This window comes from Westerdykella ornata (genome assembly GCF_010094085.1).
Source record: "Westerdykella ornata strain CBS 379.55 unplaced genomic scaffold EI97scaffold_10, whole genome shotgun sequence".
Taxonomy (NCBI): domain Eukaryota; kingdom Fungi; phylum Ascomycota; class Dothideomycetes; order Pleosporales; family Sporormiaceae; genus Westerdykella; species Westerdykella ornata.
Genome location: NW_022986860.1, coordinates 180,473 through 197,691, shown reverse-complemented (window position 1 = coordinate 197,691; position 17,219 = coordinate 180,473). Strand labels below are relative to the sequence as shown.

The 17,219-nt window shown below is 52.6% G+C and overlaps 4 protein-coding genes across 4 annotated transcripts; 3 read left to right on the top strand and 1 right to left on the bottom strand.

The window, feature by feature from the left end:
* Positions 1-17: 17 nt before the first annotated feature.
* Positions 18-2,227, top strand: EI97DRAFT_398120 (GTP-binding protein lepa). The gene is made up of 2 exons (XM_033796385.1): positions 18-503; positions 554-2,227. Exons 1-2 carry the CDS (start codon positions 59-61, stop codon positions 2,068-2,070), a joined length of 1,962 nt encoding a protein of 653 aa, XP_033653933.1. The 5' UTR covers positions 18-58; the 3' UTR covers positions 2,071-2,227.
* Positions 2,138-7,140, bottom strand: EI97DRAFT_467096 (DNA-directed RNA polymerase III subunit RPC1). Its single transcript, XM_033801573.1, has 2 exons — positions 6,874-7,140; positions 2,138-6,811 (listed from the first exon to the last, which is right to left on the bottom strand). Exons 1-2 carry the CDS (start codon positions 6,963-6,965, stop codon positions 2,470-2,472), a joined length of 4,434 nt encoding a protein of 1,477 aa, XP_033653932.1. The 5' UTR covers positions 6,966-7,140; the 3' UTR covers positions 2,138-2,469.
* Positions 7,141-7,916: 776 nt separating this feature from the next.
* Positions 7,917-9,893, top strand: EI97DRAFT_442348 (uncharacterized protein; the record flags this gene model as incomplete). Its single annotated transcript, XM_033799755.1, has 1 exon — positions 7,917-9,893. One exon carries the CDS (start codon positions 7,917-7,919, stop codon positions 9,891-9,893), a length of 1,977 nt encoding a protein of 658 aa, XP_033653931.1.
* Positions 9,894-14,777: 4,884 nt separating this feature from the next.
* On the top strand, positions 14,778-17,219 carry EI97DRAFT_398115 (glucoamylase/glucan 1,4-alpha-glucosidase-like protein). The gene is made up of 2 exons (XM_033796384.1): positions 14,778-15,372; positions 15,417-17,219. Exons 1-2 carry the CDS (start codon positions 15,141-15,143, stop codon positions 16,949-16,951), a joined length of 1,767 nt encoding a protein of 588 aa, XP_033653930.1. The 5' UTR covers positions 14,778-15,140; the 3' UTR covers positions 16,952-17,219.

Genomic DNA, 17,219 nt, shown 5'->3' with positions numbered 1-17,219 from the left:
CACCATATCGGAATGCGCAGCCATCCGCACTCATTATTCATCCGGTCCATGCGAACCCATGCGGTCATGCTGGCGGACGTTCCTGCATTGTTGGCGGACGCCCGCTACTACTCACCGGATTGGGCTGCCCCTTGAAAGGATACCTCCACTCGCCAGACGATATGCGCAAGCGTACAGACCGCAGTCCGAATTGGAGAAGCGCATTGCCGAAATTCCCATTGAACGGTACCGGAACTTCTGCATTGTAGCGCATGTCGACCATGGCAAGTCGACACTGTCGGACCGCCTCCTGGAGCTCACTGGTACGATCCAGCCTGGGGATAACAAGCAGATTCTGGACAAGTTGGACGTGGAGCGAGAGCGCGGAATCACAGTCAAGGCGCAGACATGCACCATGATCTACAATCACAAAGGCGAGGATTACCTGCTGCACTTGGTTGACACGCCGGGCCATGTCGACTTCCGTGCCGAGGTTTCGCGGAGTTATGCTAGTTGTGGAGGAGGTGGGTTGCAGATTCACAGTTATTTGGATTGATGCTTATACTGCTACTAGCCCTTCTTCTAGTCGATGCCAGCCAAGGTGTGCAGGCACAAACGGTCGCCAACTTCTATCTCGCTTTTTCGCAAGGTCTCACCCTTGTGCCGGTCATTAACAAGGTTGATCTGCCTCATGCGGACCCACCGCGGGTCCTCGAGCAGATGAAGGACACTTTTGAGCTTGATCCGGACAGCGCAGTCCTCGTCTCTGCCAAAACCGGCCTGAATGTGGAGGCTTTGTTGCCAACCGTTGTGGAACGGATTCCTGCGCCGGAAGGAGACAGTTCAAAGCCACTGCGACTGCTGCTCGTGGACTCTTGGTACGATGTATACAAAGGAGTTGTCTTGCTGGTGCGGATATTTGACGGCCAGGTCCGTCCAGGAGATACGATCCGCTCATTCGCCACGGGCCTGAAGTACACAGTGGGCGAAGTAGGTATCATGTATCCGGATCAAACACCGCAAACGGTGCTAAAGGCGGGACAAGTCGGCTACATTCACTTCAATCCTGGCATGAAGAAGTCCCAGGAAGCCAAAGTTGGTGATACGTACACGACGGTTGGATCTGAGAAACTTGTGGAACCGTATCCGGGGTTTGAAGAGCCGAAGAGCATGGTGTTTGTCGCGGCTTTCCCCACAGACCAGGACAACTACGAGCATCTGGAAGACAGTATCAATCAGATCATTCTCAACGACCGCAGCGTCACCATCCAAAAGGAATCCTCCGACGCGCTAGGCGCAGGCTGGCGTCTTGGCTTCCTAGGCACTCTCCACTGCTCCGTCTTTGAGGACCGCCTCCGCCAGGAACATGGCGCTAACATCATCATCACGCCTCCTTCCGTCCCCTTCAAAGTCGTCTGGAAAGACGGCACCAGTTCCATCATCTCCAATCCCAACGAGTTCCCGGATCAAGACACGCACTACGGCAAAGTCGCCGAGGTGCACGAACCGTACGTCTCCGCAACCATCACCCTGCCCGACGAATACCTAGGCAAGGTCATCGAGCTCTGCGAAGCCAACCGTGGAGAACAGAAGGAACTAACCTTCTTCACCGCCACCCAAGTCATCCTGAAATACGACCTCCCCCTGTCCCATCTCGTTGACGACTTCTTCGGCAAGCTAAAGGGAACCACAAAGGGCTACGCCTCCCTCGACTACGAGGATGCCGGATTCCGCAAATCCGACATCTCCAAACTGAACCTGCTCGTTAATGGCGCGCCCGTCGACGCCGTGAGCCGCGTCCTTCACTCCAGCCAAGTCGACCGCGTCGGCCGCGCATGGGTCGAGAAGTTCAAAGAGCACGTCGATAGGCAGATGTTTGAAGTTGTCATCCAAGCAGCGGTGGGGCGACGCATCATTGCCCGTGCGACGATCAAGCCTTTTAGGAAGGATGTGTTGGCTAAGTTGCACGCGAGCGACGTGAGTCGGAGGAGGAAGCTGTTGGAGAAGCAAAAGGAGGGCAGGAAGAAGTTGAGGGCGGTGGGGAGTGTCGTTATTGATCAAGAGGCGTTTCAGAGCTTTTTGGCGAAGTAGAGTAGGAAGCACTTGTTTCGGAGGAAGACTATGTATATATGCATGTATGATAGTGTAGGAATACCATGTATATATGGGGAAGCTACATAATGGTAATGCATATGGACATTGCTCATGTACCGCTATATTCGTACATATTTCAGATAATTCCGGCAATAGAGTCCCGCTACTTCAACGAAAATCCCAGAGCGCAGTCGTCGAATCCATGTCGACCGCCAACCTACACACGATGTCAAAGGCAACCCAGAATGAGAGAAAAGCGTAAATTGACAAACGTGGTATATGCCGCCCATGCGCGCCATGTCATGCAGCCATGAAATGCTAGCCTAGATCCAATCCAGAACACCAACCAATATGCTATGCCTCGAAAACCATTTCCACCTCAAATCAAGCCCTCGCCTACAGCGCCTCCCATCCCTCCTCGAACATAGTCCTCTTCGCCCCCACCTCGCCCTCCTTCAAATTCAACCTCCGAATCACGCCCATCGCGCCCGTCCCCAGCTTCACAGGCTGGCCCATGATGATACACTCGCTCACGCCGTCAATCTTATCGATCTTCCCCTTAGCAGCCGCCTCAAACAGATGATCAGGCGTCTTCTCGAAACTGGCCAGCTGCAGAACACTATCCCTCGTCTTTTGCAGACCGAAGCGCGTGATGCCAAACACTTCCCCTTTGAACGTCATCACGTCGGCGAGAAGCTGCATGTGGCGGGGATCGATGTCCATGGATTTCATGACTTCCCCGATTTCGGCGATGATGGTGGCCCGCGCGGCTTCGATGCCCAGTACCTTCTTGACTTCCATAACGTGATTCGATTTCGTTTTGTAGGGCTCGATACCCGGGGTGGTCATGCACTCTTTGAGACCGTAGCCTTCGACGAAGAGCTGGCATTCGTAGAAGCCTTGGGCGTTGGGCGTAGTGTCCTTCTTGATGATGGCACGCTCGCAGTCTGGGAAACCCTTGATGACGACGTCCGGGATGAGCTGCTTGACTGTCTGAACACGCTCGAAGAAGTCGGTCTGCTTGGTGCGGCTCGATTTGGATGCGGGACGCTTCTTCCCACTGGCGTTAGGGTCTGGGACCTCGACGCGGACTACGTTGGAGACCATACGAACGTTGGTGCCGCTCTTGCCCCATTTGAGAGGCTTGTGGGTTTTGATGGCGTGGGAGATCTCTTCAGGGGTGATTTCGAGGTGGAGATTGTTGACGGCGTTCCAGTCGATGCGGAAGGCAATGTACGCGCCGTCCGGATGCCAGACATCTTCAACATACTGGATGATGTCTCGGAGATATGTTTTCTCTACACGGGCTTTGACGATGCGCGCGGCGGTTTCGCTGATCTTGTTCGACAGTTCGCACGTGATGACCGGAGTAGAGATGGTGGTGGAAGCGTTGATGATTTCTTTGATACGAGGGACACCTTGAGTAATGGACATGCCGGCGACACCGGCAAAATGGAAAGTCTTGAGCGTCATCTGCGTGCCGGGTTCTCCAATCGATTGGGCACCAATGGCACCTACTGCATGCCCCGGCTGGACCTTGGAGCGATCGTACTTAGTCAGGCAGAGCGCGATGAAAGTGTCCAACGCCGCTTGAGAAATCTTGGCGATCCCATCTGCGAGGCTGTACTTGTCTGCGTCTTCAGGTCGCATCTCTTTGCGCTCCTTGGCCGACAGTTCCCTGATACCGAGGTGAACGAGCGTTGTCTCGAGCTTGTCCGCCTTCTTGAAAATGTAATCCTGCACCATATCCAGGAAATCGCGAATCGACTCTTTCTGATCGATGTTCTCGTCACTCCTGTCATTGTAATCCAGTTTGGTCATACCGTCAAGCTTGTACCGAATGTATTTGTTTCGCTCCGCGTTCAGTTTCGCAAGGGTACGTTCTCGGATCTCAGCCGGACTCAAGCTCGCTTCAGCATTGTCCCACGTTGAGGTGATGGCATGTGAGAAAGTGCGATCGAAATTGACAGGCTTTGCTTTGCCCTCCATATCCACTGGATCGAGATTGTCGTCACCGTACTGGAATTGCACGATGCCCCCTGACGAGTCTCTGACGGTATCATCATACTGCGCGGACAGATCCTCCAGCGACTTCATCAAACGTCGACTCATGTAGCCGGTCTCGGCAGTCTTGACCGCAGTGTCGACCAGACCTTCACGACCACTCATAGCGTGGAAGATGAACTCCGAGGGATTCAGACCGGAAAAGAAGCTGTTGCTCACGAATCCTTTGGAGGCGGGTTGACGGGCGTCTTTCGGGAAGTGTGGAAGAGTGCGATGATGGAACCCGTCAGCGACACGAGCACCGCCAATCATCTGCTGACCGACGGAAGCAACCATCTGCGATACGTTGATATTCGAACCTTTTGAACCGCACTTGGCCATGATCAACGGGGAGTTCCATCTGCTAAGCTCTTCGAAGCAAATGTCTCCTGCTGCTTGCCGAACGCCGGACAGGATACCACCAATCCGATTCTCCATTGTCTTCTCCTCATCGCAACCAGGGTCACGCTGTAGTTTCCCTTCCTTGAAGTCTTTGATCAACTTGTCGCACTTGGCGTACGCCTCCTGAATCAGAGCCTGCTTCTTGCGCACCAGAATGTCGCCCGGAGTAACGTCACTGATGCCCAAGGAGAAACCGTTGTTCGACAGCCAACGTGCGGAGAGTTTGGCCAATCTGTTCATACCTTGAACAGCGTAGTCTGGCCCGAAGTCTCTCATCAAAACATAGAATACGGAATCCTTTTTGCCATCTCCAACAGTCGCCTTGTCCATTACGCCACACATCACTTCCGAGTTCCGGATGACCAGATAGGCGTCATCGGCATTGAGATCCGGCGCTTGACCTGGTGTATGCTTGAACTGTTTCCCGGCTGCTTCCAGATTTACGAGCACTCTGGACTTCTTGTTAGGTCTCATCAGTACATTAAATACCTGCTTTCCCGTCCATAGTGCCTGGGGTTTGAGAATCACCGGCGGAGGAATATCTATGGGGGATTTTTCGCCGGTATCGGGATCATAGGCACCTTCGCCCGCGAACATGTAATTGCAGATCTGGCAGAATGTCTGTCTGTCGTAGAAGTTGTTCTTGCTGCTCAGCAAAAAAGCAGCGGTGATGAAGTCCTGGATGGCCGCAATGATTGGAGTTCCGTTTTTCGGTGTGGCGAGATTGTACTTTACCCCCATGAGTTCGATGGCTTCCGTACGGGCCTCCTCGGTCTGCGGCAGATGCAAATTCATCTCATCGCCATCAAAGTCCGCATTATAAGGGTTGCAGGCACATTCATTCAGTCGCAGAGTTCTCCACGGCCGAACTTTGGCGCGATGGCTGAGGATACTCAGCTTATGCAGTGACGGCTGGCGATTGAAGAGCACAATGTCGCCATCCTCCAAGTGCCGCTCGACGATGTCGCCAACTTGAAGGTTGTTCGCAGCTCGGGTCAACCGTTCCACCCTCTTCTCTGGCACCCTCGCAAGAGCTGCGAGCGAGTTCCTCTGCCCGGTCCTCGCAGAGATGATATAGTTGGCACCGGGATGACGCGTTGCTCCATTCATGACGAGTTTCTTGAGTTTCTCCTTGTTGTAGTCCGTCACCTTCTCGGGGTACGTCAAATTTTTGGCAACCCGCTCTGGGACGGCGACTTCGTCGATCCCCAAGTTCGGGTCTGGCCCGATCACGGTCCGACCGGAGAAGTCTACGCGCTTCCCAGAAAGATTTTGGCGGAATCGACCGCCTTTGCCCTTGAGGCGCTGGCAGAAGCCTCGCATCGACTTCTGCAAGCCTTGCTGCTTCAGACCAGGCACGTCACTGTTGATGTACATCGCAATCTGCAGCTGGAGAAAGTCCCATTGCTCCATGAGGACTTGGAGGGGAAAGCCATCCCGCAGGCCAGCACGAATGATGCCACTGATTTGACAGATGTCGCCGATCTTGTTGGTGATATCATCTTCCGTTGCGCCTGCTTCCTGAACTACCGAGGGTCGGATGCACACCGGCGGTACAGGCACGTATTCCCAAATCAGCATCTCCGGACGTGCGTCTTCGGGTATCATGCCCAACAATTCGCAATCCTCGTCGGAGATCTTCCTAAAGATGTTTAGAACACGCAAGGGATGCATATCGTCGACGGCCTTCTTCACGTGCTTTTCCAGTTCGGGGTTACCAGCTTTTGCGGTCTCCAGAGATTGATCGAATTCAAGTTTGCCTGGTGGAAGCTTTTTGATTTTTGCCGTCGAGCGGTCGTAGGCATCATAACGGCGGTGGATAATCTTGAGTGGATGACCCGCCACTTTGCGCACCGTTCCGTTCACGGCCCTGCAGTAGGGGCATGTCTTCCTTTTGCGGCACTCTTCCATGATCTTCCTTGCAATGGTGGTGCGCTGCAGGTTGTCTAGCCCGGGTCGGCGCATGCTGCGCAAAAAGCGTTTCCGCTCATCGGGCTCCAGTAGCACGCGAGAACAGTCCTTACAGACTGTATGCAGGACCTCAATGATGTGCTTGAGGTAGCCGACGTGGAACACAGGAAGGGCGAGCTTGATGTGGCCAAAGTGGCCATTGCAAGTGTCCAAACCCTCACCGCATGTTTTGCATTTGCCAGTCTTCGTGGAAATTCCCATGAGGGGGTCCATAGGACCGTGGGAAGTATGAGTGCGTGTATTGTCGGGACCGGGGGTGAGGTCGTAGACATTGCGATCCGAGACTTCAAGGACGGCTTGATTGACGATGTCCTGGTTGGAGCTGCAATTGTTAGTAGGCTGCAGAGAGATTGCATGGAAGGCCTGAGGAAGGTTTGGACGCACTAGATGCCAAATTGTATGTGTTTGATCCGCGCAGGCACTTTGTCAACGACGGGCTGCTTCACTCCAGCGAAGAGAGAGTTGGTTGCTGTCATGGTGGAGGTCGAAGTTATGGCCGGCGGAAGGCGGGCGATGCGCAAATGCGCTCGCAGATGCCGCACACGGGCGAGCTGAGTGGTACACCTAGTGCTGCCACAGCACGAGCGTGCGGATCAAAAGGGGAGAGGCGTAGGGGCGGCAGTGAGTTTATTATGGCTGCAAGAGATGGGTCCGGAGGGCAGATCCCGTAGATTTTCTTGAGGTGGAACTCCACCCGAGGCGGTGCGGTGGCTGAAAGGGCGCTAAGTTTAGGGCGGGTGTGGCTAGTCGTAATCCCTGCCTAACCGTGGGTCACTTATCGATAAGCCCATAACCCCGCTCTCTCACGTGCGGTGATAGGACCTAGGTACCTACTAGGTAGGTACCTACCCAACTCCCTACTTCACTGCAGCCTTCCTCTTAACACCTCAGCTCCTTTCAATTTAGTGATCTGCGACACTAACCTTCCTTCTCTTCACCTCCGGGGCTCCTTCCACGAGCACGCCGCTCATCCGAATTCGGGGAGGCTCCGGAAGCACAGCTTGTCATCCCTAGGCTGCTGGCGACGACATACAAAGGGCCGAAGCTAAAGACGAGTGCCGACCGTCTGACTTGATAGTGCACGGTATCACCGTACGTGGATCTTGATCATCTACTCTGCTTCACGGATTCCTTCAGCTGACCATGTCTAGTGTACCCTTCACCGCTGCGGCGAGGCACAGTGAACCTTCCTTGGAGGAGACAGGCGTCACAGCGTCCAAGATTGTTGCCTGCTCCGCATTTCTCACTATTCCCCGACTTCACACAGTATCTGACAAGTCGGAAGTCGGTCGGAATCTGGTGTGGCACGCCGCTCTGACTGTGTAATTATAAAGGGCTGCCACCCGTACTTCCTCACTGGCTTTCAGAGCAAACTACTCTGCTTCTGCCTATCCACCACAGCACCTACTACGTAACCCCTGGCCATCATGTCATCCCGTCTGTCTTCTCATTGTGAGTTGCCGCGTCTCCTGTCCTTCGTCTCTTCCACTCACTTGTTCGAATCCCCAGCTGCTTTCGAAGTGAGGCTACTGGCCGAAGACCCGTCCGATCCTCTTCCAGAACGCAAATTCCGCATTATCCCCGGCACCCCCTTTGTGATAGGTCGAAGTTCGAAAAGCCTTCACAAGGGCTTACTACCCGCATCCGACAATGCCTATATTGATTGTCCCGTCGTGTCTAGAGAGCATGCCTATCTCGACAACGCCAGCGGGGAGGATGCAATCTTCATTACAGATCACTCAACACACGGGACTACGGTGAATGGATTACCGCTCCAACGTAGCACTCGGTATAAACTGCACAATGGGGACAAGTTAAGGCTTGGAGTCGATATCGTGCGGGATAAGGGTATGTGTCAGCTCCAACATGTTGCAAGCCACGATCAAACTGATCCGACAGATACGTTTGTTGCCCCGGAATACCGCTTCAACGCTACACCTGTTCAGCCCGAGCCTGAGCGTGGACGTTCTCCGGAAGATGTATGTTTTCCCAATGGCATCGGCTTTCCGTCCCAAGCGTCTTCTCCGGCTCACGACTGGGATGGCTCGTGCAGCGAGAATGACGTTCTGTTTGACGAATCCCACGACGAGTATACGAGTGACGGGAGTCCCGCATACACCGGGAATGCACTCGGTGAAGCTGTGAGTGTGGGTTCGGATAGCATGGACGATTCCGCCTCGGATCCTGGGCTAGGGTCAACCAGTGACGGCGAACTCGAAGATTTAGGCGAAGAATTGCCGGATAGTAGCGAGACCCAAAATGACATCAGGCAATGGTTCAATCCGCTGGACATACCTATCGGGAGGGAGAATGAGGCCACTGCATCTTCCAGAGACGCCGAGCCTGCACAAGAGGCCGCTCAGAATACTACTCAACAGACTGCCCAAGAAAATCGCGCAGAAGCCAGTCGGGATAGCCTCCAAGGAGTTTCTGGTACCCCAGTATACGGTTATAGCAACATCTTTGCTCCCGGTCAGCAGGCCCTGTCTCAACGCCCAGAGGGATTTCCTATTTCCGGATCCACTCCCGCTCCTGCTGGTGGCTTGCCTATATCCACCCAAATGTATGGGTTCACTGCAGTCCAGCCACATCCCACAACCTACTCCACTGCAACGCACTGGTACATGCGGGGCGTAATGGGCACCCATGACATTCCACTATATCGAGCACCTGCACTGCACCAAAGTACGGCACAACGTGGCGATGATACTCTAGAATGGGACGCCAACCAAACATCGTTGCCGTCCGTTTGCAATGACGGCCCTACTCCTAGTACTTTCTCCCAAACATCGCGCACGAAGGTGTCCATCCCAGAACTCATGACTGCTTCACACGAAACTCAGGCCCCAGCCGTGAGCCCTCTTAGAAACTACCCCTTTGATGTTGCGGAACGCACCAATCAGTCGGCGATGGAAAACCAGGCTAGCCCTCAGAGCGCGGATAAGTCTAGCCAACCTTTCACCTTTACGGGTTCACGGGCAGCCGAGTGTCCAACCGATGTCGCCGAGCTCGTATCCACCGTCGTGCAGCCTCCCTCGAGCAACTGCGCTTTATCTGGGCTCGCAAGTATGCAACCCACGGTCGAGGTTCAGAGAGACGAGAAATCCAACGAGACCAAAGTGGCTGAGAAGAACACAGATGAGGAAGAGGTTGGCCGAACGGAAGTAGCCGCTTCGTCAAGCATCGCCCTCACGTCTGCTCGCCCGCCAAAGCGCAAGGCTGAAGAGTTGGCGGAAAAGGACCTGGTAAACAGCAAGCGAATGCGTCGCGTAGCCGTCCCCCGCCGGTACAACAAGCTCCGGAAAGGTGTCAAATTCACTGGAATTCTTGCCACTGGCATGGCCATTGGAGCAGCCGGTGTGGTTGGGCTCCTCACTACTCTTCCTGAGGCCTTCTTCCAGTAACTGTGGAGGAATGGGATTTGACAATGGTCAGGCGGGCATCTGGTTTCGGTTGGCCCCGGTCGGCGGTCATCGGTCCGCGAGTGAATTTGAGAGAGTACATCAATATTCACTGGACCTTTTTTCAGTATAACCGGCCGTACCACTCCTGGTGGAACTTGGTTTGCTCACGAGGTAATCAAGGCGTCTCAGCGGTGTTTATTTCATTTCGTTGGTATGTCTTTTTCACGGTGTTGGTGGTCCTGGGTCTCGGGTAACGGGAAGGCGCACACGGCGGATAACATATGATTGACTGATGGAGAGTTCAATGGGCCATTCTGGGACTGCAGCCTCTCAAGGCAAATTTCATTCTCTACCAATTGAAATAGTTCTGCTGAGACATATGTCGTGGCCGGTGACAATCGCGAGAAGCGCCATTTGTTCCGGCTGCCAGAGCGGTAGCTCTGCTCTGCGACAATGACGTACATAATATCAATGAAATTCTAGCAGTGTATATCCTGACTGTTTAACTGCAGGTACTTGCTCAAGACATCGGACGTTGAATTAGTCTACGAGCTATCCCTAGCTCCTGTCAAATGTAAACTACGCGGTCTCTACAAGTGAGTGTGGGGCCTACTCTCGGTGCCTGAGGCTGCGACTTCACTGGCAATCTACCAAGCGTCAATTGCGTTATGTCTGAGAGTATGGTCGGTCCATTCGGACGGAGAACACTTGACTGCTGATGCTGAGCCGTCTGCCGCAGATGAGGGGAATGTTGGGTTCTCAAGACTCGGTGCTGTCATCGCGGACTGAATGATATATAGGGTGCTAGATGACCCCGCTCCCCTTCGCTGTCTTCGCCTTCTCTGAAGCGCGGATGCCTTCTCGGGCCGATCTTCCGTCTTTGCTCTTCTTGATCCTTCATGTTCTGTGTAATGCATGATGATAGACGACGTCCAAATCTCTTGTCTTAGAAACTAGGAGAGTTATGCTGAGGTCGGTCGACGTTTTGGGTTTCCGAGTTCGGTTTCCTCCGATCCGTGAACATTCATTGTTACTTTCATGATCTCGCAGTTGTTCAACTTTTCAGGAGCTCCGCAGATCGTTATAATGTATACGGCATAATGGCCTCGCTTCACTTAGTCATCTTAGCTCTATGTCGACATAATGTTATGTAAATACTATACTTCTGCACCTGTTGATAAGCTGCAGGTTGATGGCGTAAACCTGCCGTAGCATGAAAAGGAGAAAGGCAGGCGAGGAAGTCGCTTTGATTTAAAGATTCGCTTTCACATTGGAAGGCCATGAGAGCGAGTCTTATTCTTCCATGTTCTTCTTGTTGTTACCCCTTTCAATCCGCTACAGCGGCCATTAAAGTCAGAGACCCATAGAGAAAACCTTGCTCTCGATGTTACTTCTCCCTGCACTGACTTACGCGTTAGATCTGCACTCACTACGGTCATAGTTTTGCGAAGCTTCTACGAGATGCGATGCTGCTTGTTGGCTCAGCCGTACGATAAACAGTTATGACTACTTGAAACGGGTCAGATTTGGCGGATCAGAGCACGAGTGGGGTGAATAAAGGATCCGAATCTCGGCGATATGAGGTTTTCGCAAGCTCGGAACTTGAACAAGTCCGAGTCGGCGATAAAACACCAGCTACAACGTGTCAGCTACTGAGGCAGCTCCGCGCAGTACCCTAAGGTGCTAAAAACCGCACCATGCATCATTGAGTGGAGACGGAAGGTATCAGCAGCTACTATGATGATACTCCTGAGAGCAAAAGAGATTGAATGTATGTTGATTCGGTGGCGACCTACCTGATCACGGGCGGGACAAAACTACGGGAGACCTCTGTGACCGACCAACGATGAGGCCGCATCGTCATTACCCTATGGTCCAAAAAGAATGAGACCAGTCTCCGTTCAAAGCAGCGTCCCTTGTGACGGAACTATTCTGTACGGAGAAAGTTGAGAATGCGTTGACAGAGCTTGATTGCCAGTTTCATGATTACGCCTCCCATGGGGCTGGCACATGTGATTCTGGTAGTAGCTGCCCATGTGTACAAGGAACTAGAGTATCAATTGCAACCGGCTTCGAGTAACCCTATATTTCTTGCTAAAAAAGAACGTAAGCACACTGTAGGCAACGATGACGGAAACCAAATGGTTATTGGATCGTGAGATGGCAGATTCGCTGCGAGGCTGCCCGACTTGCGTGGCTCTCCGAGAAGTCCCCATCCACGTGAGCAGTCACCACCGGTCTAAGCTACGGGTCCCTGCATCACTGTTCCACAACATGCACACAACGACTTCACCGTGGATTGAGGTTGCTCCGTGTCGAAGTTGAGGGTCTCCTTCCATTCCGCAGTACCCTTTGGTGCCTTGACCCCGAGGGCTACCATTAGGATGTGTCAACCTCGAAGTAATGGTATAGTCGGCGTTCTGTATAAAGCTCTTCGATAGTCATGACACTACTCATAGTCATGGCCGAGGCATCTTCAAATCTCGTTCGACGTGGGTGCGTGCATTTCTCTTGGGATGCCACAACGTAGGCACATGATTGCCAGCCACTCGCGATCCACTTGAGTAGCAACAATATGCAGAAGCAAGTGGCCAAAGAGCATACAGTAGAGTTGGAGCCATTTGCTGGCCGAAGCGGGGCGTCAGGCTTTGTGCACCCCTCGACGAAGCTGGTTGTGGAGGACTTCTCACACGCAACGCTGGCAGCGCGTGAGTGGAGAAATTGCAGCGCTGATCTATTAGCCTCGTCAGCTTATAGTAGCAATAATTTCTGAGTTTTCGTGCCAAGGAGTACAGTCTCTGGAACTTGTCATTCTGTGATGCGCGAGATTCGTAGCAAGGGATTGGACTTGTCGGTCAGTGAGGTGAGTTAAAGCCAGATGCTGCCACAATGAGATAAGAATCAGCTTATCATTTGGACTGTAAGAATAAAGGTTGACTACGGTATTAGATTGCGAACCTCCCGTCACCTATTTCTCCCTAAGAATTCGCGACCTCGTACATTTTCCACTTCATCCACGATGGCTACCACGATTCCATGCACACACATCACTGCGCGGTGTTCAGAGTGCGCAGCGACGGTACAGGTAAAGATTGAGACATGCTGGAAATGTAAAGGTCATCCGATTCAGTGAGTCACATCTTACCCCAACCATTACTTGGATGCAAAGTGTGGCTTTCTCCACTCGGAGATACAAGAGTTCATCCCGGAATGAAGGCGTTGTCAGGACGGAGCACGGGACTCTTTCAGCCCACGGTGCCTCATGCCAGAAATGCCCCGTTCTTGTTGCTCATATCCAACTCTAAGCTAAAGAGATGTGGTTATGTCAGACGGGGCTGCCGGGCGATCACTTCACAGTGACCGCTTTACACCATCTTCACATTTGAACTGCGCTGACAGATACTGATTGGAGTTACCGACCGCCTCATATACGATGCGATGCCTGCAATGGCAACGGCTTCCTGCAGCACTGCTCGGCATGCAATGCGCCCCTGAGACCGGCCGAGATGGTAAACTCGTGAAACCCGATATTGTAAGAAAGGCAAGATCGTATAGGCTATATTGGTCCCTTTTTTGTCCGCCGTATTGACGAGAGCCAGTGCTTCCCGGATCATCGGATTGCTTATACCGAGCAGTACATAAGTACTTTAGTTAGGGCACAGTTGTCGCAGTGTTGGATATGAATAACGCACATTCTTCTCCATGGCTCCTCCCCTTCTCGTGATCCCAAGTTATTAAAGACTCTTACATATCTGCAGAATATGTATATCATTTGTCATATACAGTGTCAGTGAGGGTGGTATGGTTAGTGCAGTTACTGGCTTTTCGCTCACTCAGCCATGACGTTACGTGGACACCTTCCTATCGCATAGGGTACCGATCACTCGATAAATCCACCTCCGGCGGATGAATGCATAATTACTGAGATACCCGAACACTTTCCTTACTAGGGCGGGATCGCTCTATGGCCACTTTCTGTCGCCCTTCAATACTCAAATCAGTATCTGATCGCCAAACAAGGCAGTTACCTGTCAATACATAGGATCACAAACCACGGATTGTGAATCATGGGAAACATTGAATTCAGTCAAGCATTCTTGGGATCGATTTGGACTCCTCGAGTGTTAATGAGGATGTCATGGTGTCGCTCTCACTGACAGCGAGAGCTTCGCTTTCTCATGATTGGGAATATGGGTTTTTTCTATGCCTCCTAGAAGGCTACTCACTCTGTGCACCTATCTACATATACCTTCCGAAACAGTCAGGTTTCCGCTCCAACTTCACTCACACTGCGCCCGGTCACTCGACGCTTAGTGGAATTAACCTATGAGGTGAAGCTCAATAGGGCGCAAGAAGCTGTCCCCGTGAAGAGATGCCGGGCAAGTGTTGATGGATCTACGAACACCAACACTGTATATGGATCTTGGTCCCTAACTACACCTTGGGAGGAGTGATGGTCGTAGCGTTGTACAGAGCAGAATGCAATCCCGATTTCAACAACCGCATTACATCAAATCCACCAGTACTTCTTCTCAAGCTATCAATATAGAGTTACCTTCCAAAATCCGAAATTGGGCACTGTTGAAATGGTCAAAGAATTGACCATTTCTCGCTAAGATGGGAATTCCCGCACCCGCAGCACCGATACGCACTAATTAATATCATATTCCCGTCGTCCAATAATATAGGATCATTGCTTTGCATACATAGTAGTACACGGCGGAGCGATTGATCTGACCGTGGCGACCTGGATAGCCGAAAAGCCTAGTACAGATTAGGAAGGTCTAGTGAACGAACGAATCACGTGGCGCAATGTGAGCAGGGGCAGTCGTTCTTTCATCTATTTTCCAAGATTTGCTGCTTCACATGTTCTTTCCCCTCTATACAGCTCGGTACTGGATCCGATGAAATGCTTCCACGCACTCCGACCACCTTCCGCCTTGGCTCCGACGGGGACGACATGCGTACAATAGCGAAGGTAAATTCACGCGGACTCCGTCATCTATCCCGGCCACCAGGTACCAGAACCGTCAGTCTGTCCGTTGCGGGGCCCCGGATTCGTCGTAGTACAACCCCACAGTCTCTCCCCAGTTGGGAGTTCAACTCCACGATCTGTCAGGATCCCTGACTTGGGTCCAAAAGCCCATTTAAAAATTCGCAATGGGAGCGCAAACTTACGAGTATAAATAGAGACGCCTCGCCACAAACATACCATCATCCCCAGGTTATCAATAGCATATTGTTACCATGCTTCTCTCGTGGCTTGTTCGCGCCGCCCCAGCGGCTCTCCTCCTGGTCGGTGTGAATGCCTCTCCGGTGGCGGATCATCGGAAGAGGGCCTCACTCGACGACTTCATCAAGACTCAAACGGAGATATCCTTGAAAGGAGTTCTTGCAAACATCGGCCCCGATGGTAGCAAAGCCGGAGGGGTGCCAGCGGGAATCGTGGTAGCCAGTCCTTCAAGGTCCAATCCTGACTGTACGTCCTCAAAAGTTTGCTTGATCTTTTACTTACGGAAACAGACTGGTATACCTGGACTCGCGACGCTGCGCTGACATACAAGGCTCTGGTGGAACGACTCATCGCGGGCGACACATCCCTCAAGCAGAAGATCGACGACTATGTGACTGCTCAGGCGTACCTGCAAGGCGTATCAAACCCTTCCGGTGGGCCAGATACGGGTGGTCTCGGAGAACCAAAGTTCAATGTTGACCGAACCGCGTTCACTGGTGCTTGGGGCCGGCCACAGCGTGATGGACCAGCGCTTCGGGCAACTGCCCTCACCATCTACGCCAACTGGTTGATTCAAAATGGCGGCGCGACGCAAGCCAAAAATACCGTCTGGCCTGTCATTGCCAAGGACCTTGCCTACGTTGTCAAGTACTGGAATCAGACCGGCTTTGACCTCTGGGAAGAAGTGAACGGCTCGTCCTACTTCACCATCGCTGCATCTCACCGGGCGCTTGTCGAAGGTGTGGCTTTGGCTACTAAGCTTGGCCAGCAGTGCACTGGATGCGCCGAAGCTGCACCCCAGGTTCTATGCTTTGCGCAAAGCTTTTGGACTGGCAGCTATATCGACTCGAACATCAACGTGAATGACGGTCGCACCGGAAAAGACGTCAATTCTATCATCTCGTCCATTCACACGTTTGATCCAAATGCCAACTGCACTGACGCCACTTTCCAGCCGTGCTCAGCTCGTGCGCTTGCGAATCACAAGGCAGTGGCTGATTCTTTCCGTTCCATCTATGGAGTAAATAAGGGCATTGCTCAAGGCCGGGCAGTGGGGATTGGAAGGTACTCGGAAGATGTCTACTACAACGGGAATCCATGGTACCTAGCTACGCTGGCAGCAGCCGAGCAGCTCTACTCCGCCATCTATCAATGGGACAAGCAAGGGTCCATAACAGTCAACTCCGTTTCTCTTCCTTTCTTCCGGGATATACTTCCTTCTATCTCCGTGGGGACTTATCAAAAGGGCTCCTCGACCTACGCTTCCATCCTTTCCGCGGTCAAGACGTACGGAGATGACTTTATTGCCGTCGTGCAGAAATACACGCCCGCGAACGGTGCGCTGGCCGAGCAGTTTGACAGAAACAACGGCTCACCTCTTTCGGCGGCGGATTTGACCTGGTCTTATGCCGCTTTTCTCACCGCCACCGAACGTAGAGCTGGTGTTGTTAGCCCGACCTGGGACGAGCCGTCTAACAACGTTCCACCGAAAGCCTGTACCGGAACTCCGGCGTGCAACACCAAGACCACTTTCAACGTTCGAGCGACCACCACTTTTGGCGAGAATATCTATGTCACCGGTCAACTGACCCAGCTGGGCAATTGGAGCCCCGCCGATGCGAAGCCTCTGAGCGCCAGCAAGTATACCAACAGCGACCCTCTCTGGTTTGCAGAGATTGAGTTGCCGGCTGGGACAGTGTTTGAGTATAAGTACATCCGGAAGACCGCCAACGGCCAGGTCGTGTGGGAAAGCGACCCGAATCGCAGGTTTACCACTGCGGTTGGGTGCGGTAGCACTGCGACTGTGAACGATACGTGGAGGTAGGTATTCCTAGCATCGTCAGGTTATCGATACAGTACATTGGGTCAAGGAGCACTTTCTAAGCTCCCTTGAGCCTAGCATTAGCACAATATGGAAATTCCTTTCAAACTGAGTAAATCCTAGTAACAAAATATCTTTCTTTGCGCTGGTGGTTCGAGAGGGTGATATTCTCATATCTCCATGTTTCTGTCGCACTTCGAAGGGCAATGCATTGCGGAAACATGGTCTCTATTTCTTGAAACCAGCAAAAATTTTCTTGGTGATAGAAGCC